Source organism: Salmo salar, chromosome 05 (assembly GCF_965601325.2).
Source record: "Salmo salar chromosome 05, fSalSal1, whole genome shotgun sequence".
Classification (NCBI taxonomy): Eukaryota; Metazoa; Chordata; class Actinopteri; order Salmoniformes; family Salmonidae; genus Salmo; species Salmo salar.
The window spans coordinates 58719078-58737803 of NC_138295.1; the positions used below are offsets into that span (position 1 = coordinate 58719078).

Consider the following 18726-nt stretch of genomic DNA (forward strand, 5'->3'; position numbering starts at 1 on the left):
GAGTATCTCTACTGCTCCTGCTGTCTCTAGGGAGTTGAAAACAGCAGGTCTGGGACAGGTAGCACGTCCGGTGAACAGGTCAGGGTTCCATAGCCACAGGCAAAACAGTTGAAACTGGAGCAGCAGCACGGCCAGGTGGACTGGGGACAGCAAGGAGTCATCTGGCCAGGTAGCCCTGAGGCATGGTCCTATGGCTCAGGTCCTCTGAGAGAAAGAAAGAAAGAATTAGAGAGAGCATACTTAAATTCTCACAGGACACCGGATAAAACAGGAGAAATACTCCAGATATAACAGACTGACCCTAGCCGCCCGACACAAACTACTGCAGCATAAATAATGGAGGCTGAGACAGTAGGGGTCGGGAGACACTGTGGCCCCATCCGACGATACCCCCGGACAGGGCCAAACAGGCAGGATATAACCCCACCCACTTTGCCAAAGCACAGCCCCCACACCACTAGAGGGATATCTTCAACCACCAACTTACCATCCTGAGACAAGGCCGAGTATAGCCCACGAAGATTTCCGCCACGGCACAACCCAGGGGGGGGGAGGCAACCCAGAAAGGAAGATCACGTCAGTCACTCAACCCACTCAAGCGACGCACCCCTCCTAGGGATGGCATGGAAGAGCACCAGTAAGCCAGTGACTCAGCCCCTGTAATAGGGTTAGAGGCAGAGAATCCCTATGGAGAGAGGGGAACCGGCCAGGCAGAGACAGTAAGGGTGGTTCGTTGCTCCAGTGCCTTTCCGTTCACCATCACACTCCTGGGCCAGACTACACTCAATCATAGGACCTACTGAAGAGATGAGTCTTCAATAAAGACTTAAAGGTTGAGACCGAATCTGCGTCTCTCACATGGATAGGCAGACCATTCCATAAAAATGGAGCTCTATAGGAGAAAGCCCCGCCTCCAGCTGTTTGCGTAGAAATTCTAGGGACAATAAGGAGGCCTGCGTCTTGTGAACGTAGTGTACGTGTAGGTATGTACGGCAGGACCAAATCGGAGAGATAGGTAGGAGCAAGCTCATGTAATGCTTTGTAGGTTAGCAGTAAAACCTTGAAATCAGCCCTAGCCTTAACAGGAAGCCAGTGTAGAGAGGCTAGCTCTGGAGTAATATGATAACATTTTTTGGTTCTAGTCAAGATTCTAGCAGCCGTGTTTAGCACTAACTGAAGTTTATTTAGTGCTTTATCCGGGTAGCCGGAAAGTAGAGCATTGCAGTAGTAACCTTGAAGTGACAAAAGCATGGATTAATTTTTCTGCATAATTTTTGGACAGAAAGTTCCTGATTTTTGAAATGTTACGTAGATGAAAAAAAGCTGACCTTGAAACAGGCTTGATATGTTCGTCAAAAGAGAGATCAGAGTCCAGAGTAACGCTGAGGTCCTTCACAGTTTTATTTGAGATGACTGTACAACCATCAGGATTAATTGTCAGATTCAACAGAAGATATCTTTGTTTCTTGGGACCTAAAACAAGCATCTCTGTTTTGTCCGAGTTTAAAAGTAGAACATTTGCAGCCATCCACTTCCTTATGTCTGAAACACAGGCTTCCAGGGAGGGCAATTTTGGATCTTCACCATGTTTCATCGAAATGTACAGCTGTGTGTCATCCGCATAGCAGTGAAAGTTAACATTATGTTTCCGAATGACATCACCAAGAGGTAAAATATATAGTGAAAACAATAGTGGTCCTAAAACAGAACCTTGAGGAACACCGAAATTTACATTTGATTTGTCAGAGGACAAACCATCCACAGAGACAAACTGATATCTTTCCAACAGATAAGATCTAAACCAGGCCAGAACTTGTCCGGGTAGACCAATTTGGGTTTCCAATCTCTCCAAAAGAATGTGGTGATTGATGGTATCAAAAACAGCACTAAGGTCTAGGAGCACGAGGACAGATGCAGGGCCTCAGTCTAATGCCATTAAAAGGTAATTTACCACCTTCACAAGTGCAGTCTCAGTGCTATGATGGGGTCTAAAACCAGACTGAAGCATTTCGAATACATTGTGTGTCTTCAAAAAGGCAGATTTTTCCAAATAAATTCAGAGGAATGGGAGATTCGATATAGGCTGATAGTTTTTTATATTTTCTGGGTCAAGGTTTGGCTTTTTCAAGAGAGGCTTTATTACTGCCACTTTTAGTGAGTTTGGTACACATCCGGTGGATAGAGAGACGTTTATTATGTTCAACATAGGAGGGCCAAGCACAGAAAGCAGCTCTTTCAGTAGTTTAGTTGGAATAGGGTCCAGTATGCAGCTTGAAGGTTTAGAGGCCATGATTATTTTCATCAATGTGTCAAGAGACATAGTACTAAAAAACTTGAGTGTCCCCCTTGATCCTAGGTCCTGGCAGAGTTGTGCAGACTCAGGACAACTGAGCTTTGGAGGAATACACAGATTTAAAGAGGAGTCCGTAATTTGCTTTCTAATGATCATGATCTTTTCCTCAAAGAACTTCATGAAGTTACCACTGCTGAAGTGAAAGCCATATTGGGGAATGCTGCTTTTTAGTTAGCTTTGTGACAGTATCAAAAATACATTTTGGATTGTTCTTATTTTCCTCAATTAACTTGGAAAAATAGGATGATCGAGCAGCAGTGAGGGCTCTTCGATACTGCACGGTACTGTCTTTCCAAGCTAGTCGAAAGACTTCTAGTTTGGTGTAGCGCCATTTCCGTTCCAATTTTCTGGAAGTTTGCTTCAGAGCTCGGGTATTTTCTGTATACCGGGGTGCTAGTTTCTTATGACAAATGTTTTTTGTTTTTAGGGGTGCGACTGCATCTAGGGTATTGCACAAGGTTAAATGGAGTTCCTCAGTTAGGTGGTTAACTGATTTTTGTACTCTGACATCCTTGGGTAGGCGGAGGGAGTCTGGAAGGGCATCTAGGAGTCTTTGGGTTGTCCGAGAATTTATAGCACGACTTTTGATTATCCTTGGTTGGGGTCTGAGCAGATAATTTTTTGCGATTGCAAACGTAGTAAACATTAAGATCCACAACATTTATTCCACGGGACAAAACTAGGTCCAGAGTATGTCTGTGGCAGTGAGTAGGTCCGGAGACATGTTGGACCAAACCCACTGAGTCAATGATGGCTCCGAAAGCCTTTTGGAGTGGGTCTGTGGACTTTTCCATTTGAATATTAAAGTCACCAAAAATGTGAATATTATTTGCCATGTCTACAAGGTCCGATAGAAATTCAGGGAACTCAGTGAAGAACACTGTATATGGCCCAGGAGGCCTGTAAACAGTAGCTATAAAAAGGAATTGAGTAGGCTGCATAGATTTCATGACTAGAAGTTCAAAAGACGAAATCATCGTTTTTTTTGTTGTTGTAAATTTAAATTTGCTATCATAAATGTTAGCAACACCTCCGCCTTTGCGGGATGCGCGGGGGATGTGGTCACTAGTGTAACCAGGAGGTGAGGCCTCATTTAACACAGTAAATTCATCAGGCCAATAACATCAAGATTATGATCAGTGATTAGTTCATTGACTATAACTGCCTTGGAAGTGAGGGATCTAACATTAAGTAGCCCTATTTTGAGATGTGAGGTATCACAATCTCTTTCAATAATGGCAGGAATGGAGGTCTTCATTCCAGTGAGATTGCTAAGGCAAACACCGCCATGTTTAGTTTGCCCAACCTGGGTTGAGACACAGTCTCAAAGGGGATAGCTGAGCTGACTACACTGACTGTGCTAGTGGCAGACTCCACTAAGCTGACAGGCTGGCTGGCTAACAGCCTGCTGCCTGGCCTGCACTCTATCTCATTGTGGAGCTAGGGGAGTTAGAGCCCTGTCTATGTTCGTAGATAAGATGAGAGCACCCCTCCAGCTAGGATGGAGTCCGTCACTCCTCAACAGGCCAGGCTTGGTCCTGTTTGTGGGTGAGTACCAGAAATAGGGCCAATTATCTTCAAATTCTATCTTTTGGGAGGGGCAGAAAACAGTTTTTAACCAGCGATTGAGTTGTGAGACTCTGCTGTAGAGCTTATCCCTCCCCCTAACTGGGAGGGGGCCAGAGACAATTACTCGATGCCGACACATCTTTCTAGCTGATTTACATGCTGAAGCTATGTTGCGCCACTCTTGAATCTTTCATATTATTGTGTTTACACAGAAGTTTTTCCACTGAGGCAATTGAGTGTCATTCTCCACAAAGACCACAGGGGGCAGTATCAACCTTTGTATGGAGCACTGGATCGTGTAAATATTTTTTTGTTTTTGTTTAAATGAGTCAGACACACCCAGGGTATATATAGTTTCAAGACTTTAATAGACCAATAACTACCTGAAATATGATCATAATCAGTATCACAAAAAAAAAAGCACCATGCCGTTCATCATAGAGATAAACATAACCATACAATGGTATGTAGAATACATGTTGACATGGTGAGAGTAATAGCACTTACTTAACAAAGCCAATCATGCAAGACTTGAAATAATGGAAACATGAAGCCCCTTACTTTAGAATAGGAACCTGTTTTAAAATCTCTCGTACATTTGTGACCCACACGCAACCAGTAATGACCTCTGAAAAATGCATTGTCATGCCCTTGCCCCTTTGTCGCACCACAATGGAATGTCTATTCACAATTCACATGAATTCCACTCCCATCCGAATAGAAAAGCTCTGTGTGAGGTTAATACGTTAAGCTACTCTCTAGTACTGCAATGCACTGTATGTATTCAAACCATCTTCTAAGCACCTTATGATACTGACCAACACACAGGCTAGTCCTGTTATATCTCCAGTCACATCCAGTTATGAGTATTCTCTTTTGCTAAGTACTGTAGCATGATTCTATTTACAATTCCCTTTATATATTCAAGTCTGAATACACTGTTTTCACTGGTATTGTTCACATTTGACCATCCTCATCATTGCCTTTCCGGGACATCCCATTGGAGGTATATTTTTCCTTCTCGTAAGGTTTTCAAGCAAACAGGCCAGTGTCTATGTACTGTGTGGACATGGTGAGGGTGCGTGTGTGGGTGTGATGTTCTTGTCTGCTCTCTGCTCCTCCTCAGACTGCTTCTGCTTCTCCAGGTTCTCCATCTCCTCCAGCATCTCCTGGATAAGAGGAGGCATGGAACCTGGGATCTCCATCTTCAGCGTCACCACGCGCTCAGCTCCTGTGTAATTACAAGGGAAAATGTCAATGACACTTTATAGAGTAGTCAAAGTGTCTCTTAACTATTTCGCTTAACTATATCACGCTCATCAGTGGCAGATTTCCTTTCTTTTTTCCTATTTAACCCACTTCCACCCAGCATGTCTTAAAGGGTTTTTACACTGACTAGACTTGTTGCCCACACCGACATCCACAGGTCACCCGATTCTCTACTTTTCTCTGTACACTACATCCTTAAATGAGCCTTGGATGTGGTTGGATGTGCACTGGTGTTGTAAAATCACAATATGCCATAACACCTGGTTATAACAGTCATGAAGCCAAGCCAAGAGGTTTGTAGTTCAGGTCAAAGTAAGTGTCATGGCCGATAGGGAGTTGACCTCTAACCTTTGGCGCTGATGCTGCGCAGGTCGGTTATCTTCATGAGGACCTTGGGGAACATGAGGGGCATGCTGGGCCGGCGTTTCCGGGAGTAGATTTTCAAGGCCTCCAGTAAGGGCTCTTGCAGGATCTCCACCTTAGACGGCTCCTCCAGGTCCTGGCGGTCTGACACAGGAGAGACATTGTCAGTGTGACACCGACACATCATTCATCTACTGCTAATTCAGCTCATCTATTTTGTTTGTGTGACTCCTCAACGTGGCCTATATGTATATATACACAAAAATGACAATGAGGTTAATTTATTTGAGTAAATATTGGAGTAAATACTAAAAGTACATCCCTTCATAAAACAACAAAAAAGATAGTTCACGTTCCATATAAAACATTCTGCCTGTACATAAGTTATGGCTAGTTGCAGTACCTCCAGACACCAGGCAGATGGCGCTGAGTAGGCCACTTTCTGTGTCATCCATCTCCAAGGGCAGAAGCTGGCCGGCGAAGGTGAACACCTGGTCTGTGAGCGGGCCAAAGCCAGCGTTGTGAATCTGTGTACGGGTCAAGGTGAGCCCGTCTGAGAAGGTCATAGTGTCCTGGTCAGGTGTGTACCTCGTACAGATCCGCAGAATCTACAGGAGACAGAGGGGACATGAGGGGGAGTACAGAGAGTATAGAAAGGGACAGTACAGTCAGTATAGAAACAGGTCATGGTGAGATGCCTGTTCAAGAAGAGGACAGTTCAGGCAAAGAGAAAAAGAGACAGAGAGAGAGAGAGAAGCATAGAGGTAAAACACAAACCTACATGGAGTCTGCATAAGAAAAAAGAGATAGAGAGATCAGGTCGAGAGAGATAGAGAAAGACAGAGCAGGTAGAGAGAGAAAGAGATAGACATACCAGGTAGAGAAAGATAGAGAAAGAGATAGACAGATCAGGTTGAAAGAGATAAAGAGATAGACAGATCAGGTTGAAAGAGATAGACAGATCAGGTTGAAAGAGATAGAGAAATATAAAGAGATAGACAGATCAGGTTGAAAGAGATAGAGAAATATAAAGAGATAGACAGATCAGGTCGAGAGAGAAAGACAGAGGGATCAGGTCGAGAGAGAGAGAGAAAGAGATAGACGGATCAGGTCGAGAGAGATAGAGAAAGAGATAGACAGATCAGGTCGAGAGAGAAAGAGATAGACAGATCAGGTCGAGAGAGAAAGACAGAGGGATCAGGTCGAGAGAGAGAGAGAAAGAGATAGACGGATCAGGTCGAGAGAGATAGAGAAAGACATAGAGGGATCAGGTCGAGAGAGATAGAGAAAGACATAGAGGGATCAGGTCGAGAGAGATAGAGAAAGACATAGACGGATCAGGTCGAGAGAGATAGAGAAAGACATAGACGGATCAGGTCGAGAGAGATAGAGAAAGAGAGAGACAGATCAGGTCGAGAGAGATAGAGAAAGAGATGGAGGGATCAGGTCGAGAGAGATAGAGAAAGACATAGAGGGATCAGGTCGAGAGAGATAGAGAAAGACATAGACGGATCAGGTCGAGAGAGATAGAGAAAGAGATGGAGGGATCAGGTCGAGAGAGATAGAGAAAGAGATGGACGGATCAGGTAGAGAGAGATAGAGAAAGACATAGACGGATCAGGTCGAGAGAGATAGAGAGAGACAGATCAGGTCGAGAGAGATAGAGAAAGACATAGACGGATCAGGTCGAGAGAGATAGAGAAAGACAGATCAGGTAGAGAGAGATAGAGAAAGAGATAGACAGATTAGGTCAATAGAGATAGAGATAGAGGGATCAGGTAGAGAGAGAAAGAGATAGAGGGATCCAGTAGAGAGAGATAGAGAAAGAGAGACAGATCAGGTAGAGAGAGATAGAGAAAGAGATAGACAGATCAGGTAGAGAGAGAAAGAGATAGACAGATCAAGAGGGAGATCTTCCAAAACTCCTTAAAAAAACATCTGTAGCTTAAATAACGACCATCACAGCAAGGCACTGAGTCAAGTTTCACAAACGGCCTAAATCACCATCATTCTGCACAGTAATTATCCCTGCACGCCTCATTAGAAACCACCTCAGTAATGTAAAATAAACATGATAACGCTTTGATTTCAGATTAAAGAGTTCCCATCGAGAAAATAAAGCCGTGAGTGAATCACCATGGTGCAGCTAGTGAGAATCTACCAACCTTTGATGGTGCAGAGTTGACAATGAAAACCAGAAGATATGGGGAGATGAAAGAGAATAAAACATGCCTTCAGCGGTAACACTCTGTCTGAACCCACCACCACTGTGTCTGTCTTCAGCACAAACGTATGCTGAGACAATGGAACAGCAGATCCATAGTGTCTGCACCAAACAGCACACCGTGGCTGATAGACAATGGAACAGCAGATCCATAGTGTCTGCACCAAACAGCACACCGTGGCTGATAGACAATGGAACAGCAGATCCATAGTGTCTGCACCAAACAGCACACCGTGGCTGATAGACAATGGAACAGCAGATCCATAGTGTCTGCACCAAACAGCACACCGTGGCTGATAGACAATGGAACAGCAGATCCATAGTGTCTGCACCAAACAGCACACCGTGGCTGATAGACAATGGAACAGCAGATCCATAGTGTCTGCACCAAACAGCACACTGTGGCTGATAGACAATGGAACAGCAGATCCATAGTGTCTGCACCAAACAGCACACTGTGGCTGATAGACAATGGAACAGCAGAGCCATAGTGTCTGCACCAAACAGCACAGTACACACACATATATATCCCCTCACGCATACAGTATACACACACAAATGTACAGTACACACACACACACACACACACACACACACACACACACACACACACACACACACACACACACACACACACACACACCACTCACCAGAATGTCCAGACAGGCTGCTTTGAGGAGGGTGATCTGGTCAGTTATAGTCAGGCCGGTGAAGCCAGGAACCCGTTTGGCAAACTCCACAACCTTGATGATACATTTGGTGGCCAGCTCACTGAACTTATCCCACAGCCCCAGGTCCAACTGGATCCTAGTGTCTGAGCTTGAGTTCTACACAGGGGGGGTAAAGGAGAGATGAGAGATAGAGAACAGGGGGGATAGATGGAGGGAGGGAGAGAGAAGGGGGGCAGAGAGAGGGGGATGGGGATGAAGAGAGAAAATCACAAGAAAACAAAAAGAGAATTACTTGACACATTGGAAAGATTTTACAAAATAAACCTGAGCAAAGTAGAATGCTATTTGGCCCTAAACAGAGAGTACAAAGTGGCAGAATACCTAACCACTGTGACTGACCAAAAATTAAGGAAATCTTTGGCTATGTACAGACTCAGTGAGCATAGCCTTGCTATTGAGAAAGGCTGCCGAAGGCAGACCTTGCTCTCAAGAAAAAACAGGCTATGTGCACACTGCCCCCAAAATGAGGTGGAAACTGAGCTGCACTTCCTAACCTCCTGCCCAATGTATGACCATATTAGAGACACATATTTACCTCAGATTACACAGACCCACAAAGAAATCGAAAACAAATCAAATGTTGATAAACTCCCATATGTGTTGGGTGAAATACCACAGTGTGCCATCACAGCAGCAAGATGTGTGACCTGTTGCCACAGGAAAAGGGCAAGAACAAACACCATTGTAAATACAACCTATATTTATGTTTATTTATTTTCCCTTTTGTACTTTTAACTATTTGCATATCATTACAACACTGTATATAGACATATTATGACATTTCAAATGTCTTTATTCTTTTGGAACTTTTGTGAGTGTAATGTTTAATGTTTACTGTTCATTTTTTATTGTTCATTTCACTTTTGTTTATTGTCTATTTCACTTGCTTTGGCAATGTTAACATACGTTTCCCATGCCAGTAAATTGAATTGAAAAGAAAGAAAGGAAAAGAAAAATAGAGATAGAGAGAGAAAGAGAGAGCAATTAGTTCCGAGTATTATCTCAACAATACAACCAGTATGTTCCATTTAGATGAATGGATTATGGTACAGGGATAGTGTTTCTGAGCCTCAACAGACACAGGCTTAAATGGAACACTATCCACGACACATGTCATTTATATCTATGGTGCTAACATGGCAGTGGTTGTTACTCACAGTAGTGTATTTGCCCAACTGGCAGAGGGAAGGGAATGTCTCTCTATGAGCCCTACAGATATTCTCCACTACACAGCCCAGTTCTGCTGTCAGCTCATATGTCTCGATGATGGTCATCTTGGGAGTCTCCTTCTTCTCCTTCTTCTTGCTCCGGTCATTCCTGACAGCTGGGAAGAGAGGATGAAATATGAACGGAGATAAGTCAAGAACAAAAAAAAAATGAAATTGAATTGGTTGCAACAGCTAAGTTGGTTGGATCACGGTGCTTGTAACACAATACATCGGGTGTGATTTCCCTTGTGGGCAACACCTGTAGAATATATAGTAGGTGTTAACAGTAAAGAGTCTGTTAAAGGACCATATTTTTCTAAACAAGCCGTGCACATTTACCAGTGAGTGTGTAAGTAATGTAAAATAATCACGTTACCTTCCGACTGATCTATAAATCACGTCAACGTACTTCAACCATTGGTTTTCAACACAGGCCTCTCATTTTACTGAGCCAGATCTCAGGGAGAGATCCATCTTATGCACCTGGTCTCCTCAGACAAACACACGCCTCAGACGGATCTGTGCAGTCAATGGATAATCCACTCTAGTCTGCCCTACTTCCTGCAATCACTGTGTAAACCCTTCACTCGGGGCTGCATTACACACCAATCAGTGACAACGGCAGACGATGGTGCAGTAATAGTAGTAGTAGTAGCCGTTACATACCAGCCACAAGGCTGATACATGTGCTGATGGATTTATGTAATGCCGACATGCTGGGTAGAAGAGATGAATGACATTCAGAGTAGTAGGCATCCATCACCATGACACCATCCCCCTACCCACAACAGAGATTGTATCTGGGTCAGTGGCCTTCTGGGCAATGGTGTTTGAAGTGCTTTCATGTGTTTGGACAGCGGAGGTGGAATTAGTTTTCTTGGAAAACGTTCGGACAGCAGAAGCATTGACGTGATTAGACAGGTTTGTAGGTACAGTGCCTTCAGAGACTTTTCACACCCTTTGACGTTTTCCACATTTTGTTGAGATAAAACTAACTCTGTGTGCAATAATGGTGTTTAACACGATTTTTGAATGACTACCCCATCTCTTTACCCAACACATTACAATTATCTGTAAGGTCCCTTAGTCGAGCACTAAATTTCAAGCACAGATTCAACCACAAAGACCAGGGAGGTTTTCCAATGCCTTGCAAAGGACACCTATTGGTAGATGGGTAAAAAAAAAAGCAGACATTGAATATCCCTTTGAGCATAGTGAAGTTATTCATTACACTTTGGATGAATCAATACACCCAGTCACTGCAAAGATACAGGTGTCCTTGACGGAGTTGACGGAGAGGAAGGAAAGCGCTCAGGGATTTCACCATGAGGCTTATGGGGATTTTAAACCAGGTACAGAGTTAAATGGCTCTGATAGGAGAAAACTGAGGATGGATCAACAACATTGTAGTTACTCCAAAATACTAACCTAAATGAGAGTGAAAAGAAGGAAGCCTGTACAGAATAAAAAATATTCCAAAACAGTCTCTAAGAGCTTTGCAAACCTGGACTGTACAATATTTTCACATTATTCTTTTTTAAATTCTTCAAGCTCTGTCAAGTTGGATGTTGATCCTTGCAAGGCAGACATTTTCAAGTCTTGCCGTACATTTTCAAGCAAATTTAAGTCAAATTACCCAGAAAGACTCTGTAATCGCTGCCAAAGGTGATTCTAACATGTATTGACTCTGGGGGTTGGATACTTAACTAATCAAAATATATGAGCGTTTTATTTTCCATTAAGTAAAAAAAAAAGTATAATTTTTCTTCCACTTTGACATTTCACTGTATTTTGTGTAATTCGTTGACAAAAAGTGACATTTAAAGATGCACTATGCAGAAATCGATCCTCCATTTCCTGGTTGCTAGAACTCTAATAGTTCGCTTAATTTCAGTTTATGTGACAAAATAAGTTACTATAGTGTAGAGAATCATTGTATCTAAACCGCTGTGAATATATTTTCCATGACCCAAAATATTTTTTGTTCAGCTGTTAGAAGCTGGTGTACAAAACCGAAAGTAAAAGACGCACAAACAAAACTTAAGAACGGGACGCATAGAAATAGCGCACATAGAACAGATCCACCTCTTCTTAGACTTGCTTTCAAGTGGAATGATATATCTAGAACCCACACTTCTATGTTAATTTGGTCGGCTCGCCCAAAAAGTGACATATTGTCACAATCAATTTTAATCCCACTTTGTAACACACGAAAATGTGGAAAAAGTCAAGGGGTGTGAACACTTTCTGAGTATTTTGGGTAAGAGTTTTATGAAAAAGTTTGGGAATGTTGCATAGCAGTGTTTTGCAGTTTTGGCGTATAATCCAGTGGATTGGGCGTTGTTTAGAAATGTTGCTCTTCAGTGGTTGAATGGAGACACTGAAATGTTATTGACACTTACACTCCTTGGACATGCCCGCGGCGAAGCACCTCTGTAGCCGGCAGTACTGACAGCGGTTCCTGGTGATCTTATTGATGATGCAGTTATTGTCCCGGTGGCACGTGTAAACCATGTTCTTCTGGACACTTCTACGGAAGAAACCCTGGGAGGCACCAACGGAAAGGATAATAATATGTTTTCAATAGAGAAGACATCTCCCTTGTACTTTCAGCTACCAGCAGTTAACATTCTACAGACGTCTGAAAGGAGCTCTAATGACTTTGGAGGTGGCGTAGTAATGTTATTACATCACCCTCTGAATACATATATCCTTCTAAAATGAGGACATTAAAGGGACACTTCTGAATTTTGGTCTCTACGATTTCATTTGACCCTGGGGATGTAGATAAAGGGCCTCATTGCTAAAATCCCCAAGTATCCCTTTAACATCAACATGTGTTTTCCATATGCAAAGAAAAAAAAAGCGACATGTAAATCCTTCATATATAATGAATGACTGTTATCACGCCGTCACAATGAAATTAGAGGAAGAAAAAAAACAACATGCCAAATGCAACCGGAATCATGTTGTGAAACACATCAATGGTATAGGGTGTAGCAGGGTAACACCACACGTGTTGTGTCTGACGCCGTGGCCGGTCCATAGTCAGTCAATAGTATTGACTGGTGCTGTGTGATCCCGACACATGAGCTGTTTATCAGGGCCAAGATTCAGGTCCTTTAGTGATACTAGTGTTTGCTCTGGGTAAACACGGCAGTCAAACAGTCCCTAGTGGCCTTGAGTCTGCTCTTTAGGGTTAAATCCAGTAGGTTGAGTAACGTTATATAGTTATATTATAAGTCGGGTTACTTCCGGGTAACAGAACTTGTATTTTCTATTTGTAATCCCAGCCCCCGTCCCCGCAGGAGGCCTTTTGCCGTTTGGTAGGCTGTCATTGTAAATAAGAATTTGGTCTTAACTGACTTTCCTAGTTAAATAAAGGTTAAATAAAAAAAAATTTTAAATGTTTAAAAAAATCTATATGCTATATTTCTTTTAGAGAAAAAAATTAATTAGATTTTTAATTTGAACATCTAAATAGATATGCCAGGTCAGATCAATACGTGTATCAACAGACTACTGATATTTCTAAAGCCATTTCCACTTTCCACCTGCTACAGTTGAGAAAACAAACAATCGACAAATCTCTTTCATGCAGCTCCTTATATGAGGTTCCCCTCTGGGGCATGCTCGTGAAGGTGATCAGAGAGATAAACTCCATGCTCACTTTCTGCATTAAACAGTCAGCGAGACAACTCTGTAACAAACGCCACTTCTCATCTCTAACACAGATGTGATCTCACACGTAATCTATAATTAGGATCATTGCCTTTCATCTTGTTCTGAAAGACGAGGAGGAGAGAATGTTATCTGTAGTCATGGTCTCCTCCACGCTCTTGGTCTTGTTCACTGCGCTGCCCATCAATTATTTAACTTCTCTTTGTGGAGCCTTCTGTTGCCCGAGCATTCAGCTAAAGCGGAGGGCCAATCGGCCTAACTTTCATGAACAATTGTGTTTACACCTACTCACTATAGCTCACTGCCAAGGACCATCAAAGAGTGGTAGAGGGGGGACATTTAAGAACCCCAGAGAATAGTGGGAATTGTGTGTGTGTGTGGCGCTTGTTGCAGTTTCTGGCTTTACATATCCATTATCCATATCACAGGTAAATTAGATCTTGGGTGGAACTCAAAAGTAGAAATGAACATGGTGAATATGTTGAAACCGCTGATGGAAAAAAGGTGGAATTATTCATCATTTGAGCAGTCAGATGGGTTTCTCTAGATATGTACATGATCAGTCCGGTCCCTTACCTTACAGCCCTCACAAGCACTGACGCCATAGTGGTAGCCTGAAGACTTGTCTTGGCACACGAAGCAGGGTTTGTAGGTGCGAGGAGGGGGCGGAGGTGAGAGAGGGCTGGCGAACAGGTCCTCTGAACTGGAGCTCTGGGTTTCCACAGCTGCTGACACACAGGAGGCATAAAGGGAGAGAGGAAGAGAGGGAGAGAGGGAGAGAGGGATGATGAGGCGCTGGGAAGAAAGACAGGCACTGAGTGTTGGGAGTGAGATGAGGGCTGCCACTGCATAAACTCTGAAATAGCCTCCTTTCCTTATCGTCTTTCTATCATAAGCTGTGACTGAGTTTTCATCACTTTTCTGTCACTTTAATTCGCAAAATGCTCTAACGTGAAGACAAGGAGGAGAGGAAAGTAATATTAGGACAAAGCTAGGAGAAGAAAATTCCAATGCAGCTGCTGAAAATGCAGTCATACATCGAATTTATGTAGCTTCATGTTCTTCAATCAGTAATGTGTTGAAGTAAAACAGTACTAAATCCCTAAAAACTGAAGAAATATCAAATTGGATTATGTCTTTGGGCCTCCTCTTTATTCGAGGACCAATTGTTATTGCTATGGTCAGTAAACATTCTGCAAAACGACTATGCAACATAGCATTCAATCTTTTTTTCTTTTTTGTTTTTAACCAAACAGAAAAGTGCTTGGGCATCTTTTATTAGAGAACAAGTACTAATTTTCGATGGCCAGTAAACATTGTACTGAGTGACTCAGCAATAGAACTATCTCTATGGAAAACGATTCACGAATTTACTGTAGATGAGTTGAGAACATATATAATGACAGCCCATGGTTCCAAGTCCACTTGTGTTCCCGAGGACATGTTGAGGCCTTGTGTTGATCGGCGTATCTGACTGAGATAATGTTCAGCTGTTCTATTAAGATGTCTGTGTCGTCCTTTTCACAGAGAGCGCAAGGGTGAAGAGGAGGCAAGATACAGTCATACTATTCCAATGCCATACTTTGTGGGAAAATGACGACAGCAGACACTCTTAAGACATCTCTTCAGTTTTAAAGAGAGCCTCCACTGCGACAGGGCAAGCATCCCTGCTGGCTTCTTATCACCTCCACCGTTAAAGCACATAGGGCCAGTGACAGATAACTAAAAAAGCCAAATTGAGGGGACAAAAATAGAAAAATTGCTTATATCCATCCCCTTGAACCCATGGCCTCCAGTTGAACCTACCCTCGCCGGGTCAAACAAGAGAACACACACATTAGTAAGTATTCTCTCCACTGCAAAACAATGGCGGAGGATGCCACAAGAGCAACTGACTGATGATGAAGCAGTGGAATATTAAACTAGACTAAGTGGTTTGGAGGGGAAGGGAGGCGCTCACCAACATTTAAGAGAGAAACTGGTAAAGAGTAAAGCTTTAAGATGTGTGCCACAATCTGCTTCCACTATGTCAAAGGAAAGTCACTTTCTCTGCATGCTATCACAATACTATCACAATACTATCACAATACTATCACAATGCTGTCACAATACTATCACAATACTATCACAATGCTGTCACAATGCTATCACAATGCTATCACAATGCTGTCACAATACTATCACAATACTATCACAATGCTGTCACAATACTATCACAATACTATCACAACGCTGTCACAATACTATCACAATGCTATCACAACACTATCACAATACTATCACAATGCTATCACAATGCTATCTCAATACTATCAAAATACTATCACAATGCTATCACAATGCTATCACAATGCTGTCACAATGCTATCACAATGCTGTCACACTCTCACTGAGGTCTTTTGGGGGACTTTTGGGGGCTAGATGCTGAAAGTAAAGGCAATCTGTGGTGAGGGAATTTTTGTGGTTGTGAGTAGGCTACTCAACATGAGGCTAATTGCTCAGTGAGATCCAAATACCCTTTCCATTACACTTGTAAACAGGAACAATAATTATAGTTATTAGGATATCGTCACTGGATCATACAACATTAATGTGTTTGTAGAATAGCCTAAGTGATGAATGAGGTAAATATATTATTAGGCTTTACTTGCAGAGTTTCCCCACAACTACTTTGCTGTGAGGGAGACAAGCCAAGCAGTCTGGGTCTCGTCTGACCTCCTGTTGGTGACCATCCAATGAACCCTCGGTGACCCCCAGTGACCGTCCTGACCACTGACCACATTGGCTGGGCTTCGGTCGACATGCTCCTCCATCTCAAAACACTGAGCGCTGCCAGAGAAGGTCTAATGTTGTAACAGGCTTTGGTGCTGCCTTCGATACGCCTTTGATATCGCAGAAAATATAAGGAGCATAATGTCCTGTGAAGCCCTTGAGACTGACTGTCAGAAGCACACTGGTGTTAGGCTAAATGTAAACCTCCGAAGAGACAGCTAGATCAACCACCAGATAGAGGAAACCAAAGGTATCTGAATGGAATTTGACTTCCTAATCTGATCTGTAAATATCAACAACTAGTTGAGGAAATGGGCTCTCGAGTGGTGCAGTGGTCTAAGGCACTGCTTTTCAGTGGTAGAGGTGTCACTACAGACCCTGGTTCGATTCCAGGCTGTATCACAACTGGCCGTGATTAGCAGTCCCATAGGGTGGGGCACAATTGGCCCAGCGTCGTACGGGTTTGGCCGGGGTAGGCCGTCATTGTAAATAAGAATTTGTTCTTAACTGACACGCTTAGTTAAATAAAAAATATAATACAGAGGAACAGTGAGTGTAGTAGGTGACAGCAGAGGTGTGACGAGTCAAATAAGAGTGCAGATTTTATGGCCAATTCATTATCAATGGATTCACAGTAATAATCCATGTATTATTGATTTAGGATAACAAGTAAGTATACTGATTGATTGCACAACGGTGAATTCATTCCATAAACTAGGAGGTAGGCTTACCGAAACTAAATAAATGCAATCATCAGTTGCAACAAAGCAAACAATGTGCACATGTAAAATAACAACGATATTGACCCTATTCCAAAGCTTTAAAGACACAATCTGTCATTCCTTTTTCAGCCAAATGGCAGCCCTGTCACTTGGTTTGCTATAAACCTGAGGGATTGGGCTGGAGAAATGTAACCGCAGTCCAATTATCAATAAAGCTATGGATGCAAGGATTAACAGTTATATCAACATTATAGTTTGAAACATATTTTGAAGCTACGTTTTGTTTACAAAGGCATTATTTACAAATGTAAAAGTAAAAAAAAGAAACCTTATATTTTGGGTTATAGTGGTGTAATACACTTGTACTAAACACATTAGGCATTTGGAAGTTATTCTTCAAGATTCAATGGGTATCATTAACTGAATTGACCATAAAAAGCAGTAAATATTGCAGATTGCACCTTTAACATAAACTTTCATGTGTAGGCTTACGTAAATGGTTTTGTGTGTTATTTTTTGTTTGTGCAGGCTTATATATTGAAGTTGATGTAAGCCCTATATCTGAAATAATATTTTATTTTACTTCATTTGAACTAGATATATGACATCAATTACATATTCAGAAAGATATGTGACGAAATACCTTGAACTACAGCCTGTGAAAAAAAGATGGTAGCCTACATACAACATGACCTAAATAAATATGTTTACATTGTCTTTGGATTAAATATGCAATGATACAGGACTGCACAGGGAACAGTTTAGGCTACAATGTACGAACAATTGACGCAAGGAATAGGCTATATTATAAATAGTGCATCAAAGGTGTGAGAATAAGATACAACTGGATGTATCATGTCAAGTCCCACGTTCAGTATTTCCTGGTGTAACATGATCACAACAAATATTTTTGATTTAGTGTAGAGTAAAACAGTTGGCAACTGAGGGATAATTACTTAAATCCTCAAATAGGCCAAATAAAAATAAAGCTTCACCTACATTGCGCGATCCGATGAATTTGCCAATCCGTTTCTGTTAGTCCAGTGAAGCATGCGGTTAGAGATGGTTCCTGGAGCATACAAGGACTTGCAGTATAGAAGTCCAGCGTTTCTCCTGGACCAACTGCGAGAAAATCCATATAGTCAAACATGTTTTTTTCGTTATAACATAAGCGTAAGGCCGAGTCCTTATCAAGATGCGTCAGGATCTAATGAAACGTAAAAATGGAACAAATGGAATGCAACTGTCCTTAATTCGCACGCCCAAGTAGGATTCTGTTTTCCCTCTCAGTCAAGCGTATGATGGACATTTTTGTTAAAAGTTTGTAATTGACCAAAATTATATTTTATTAATTTGAGTCGATGCAAAAAATATCTACAGCTGTATGCGCGAGAAGATTTCCATCAATGCATTTATCAAAAAATATTTGCTTCCATTGCGCGCAGGGAGCACAGCAAAATAGTCAGTCCTTGTGAAAACCCGATAAAACAGAATAGTAGGCTATTTTACATAACAACGTTTGGTTTGGAGTTCTTAGCTCCCATTTATTGACGAATGGGTTACGCTGTCTCCACACAACCACTTCATACTAGTTATGTCACAGGGACCGATTGAATTACCTAATATATGCTGGTGAACTTTCCGTGAACCTTTTTGGCGGCCGCTAACCTTCAAATGACCCAAACACTGTCTGACATCACCAAATACAAGGATTCCCTCACCAGATGTGATGGACGTCAATATTTTGTGCATAGGTAGAATATTGGGTAGAATGTTAGGTCAAATGGTGGTAGAAATACAGTGTGCGAGCAAGTTGTAGGATTCTGAATTTCTT

The 18726-nt window shown here is 42.2% G+C and overlaps 1 protein-coding gene across 1 annotated transcript; it reads right to left on the reverse strand.

Moving 5' to 3' along the window:
- Positions 1-4271: 4271 nt before the first annotated feature.
- LOC106605265 (retinoic acid receptor beta) lies at positions 4272-18468 on the reverse strand. Its single transcript, XM_014200710.3, has 8 exons — positions 17892-18468; positions 13975-14123; positions 12120-12261; positions 9667-9833; positions 8429-8605; positions 5958-6162; positions 5540-5698; positions 4272-5153 (listed from the first exon to the last, which is right to left on the reverse strand). Exons 1-8 carry the CDS (start codon positions 18040-18042, stop codon positions 4975-4977), a joined length of 1329 nt encoding a protein of 442 aa, XP_014056185.3. The 5' UTR covers positions 18043-18468; the 3' UTR covers positions 4272-4974.
- Between the last annotated feature and the right edge of the window lie 258 nt (positions 18469-18726).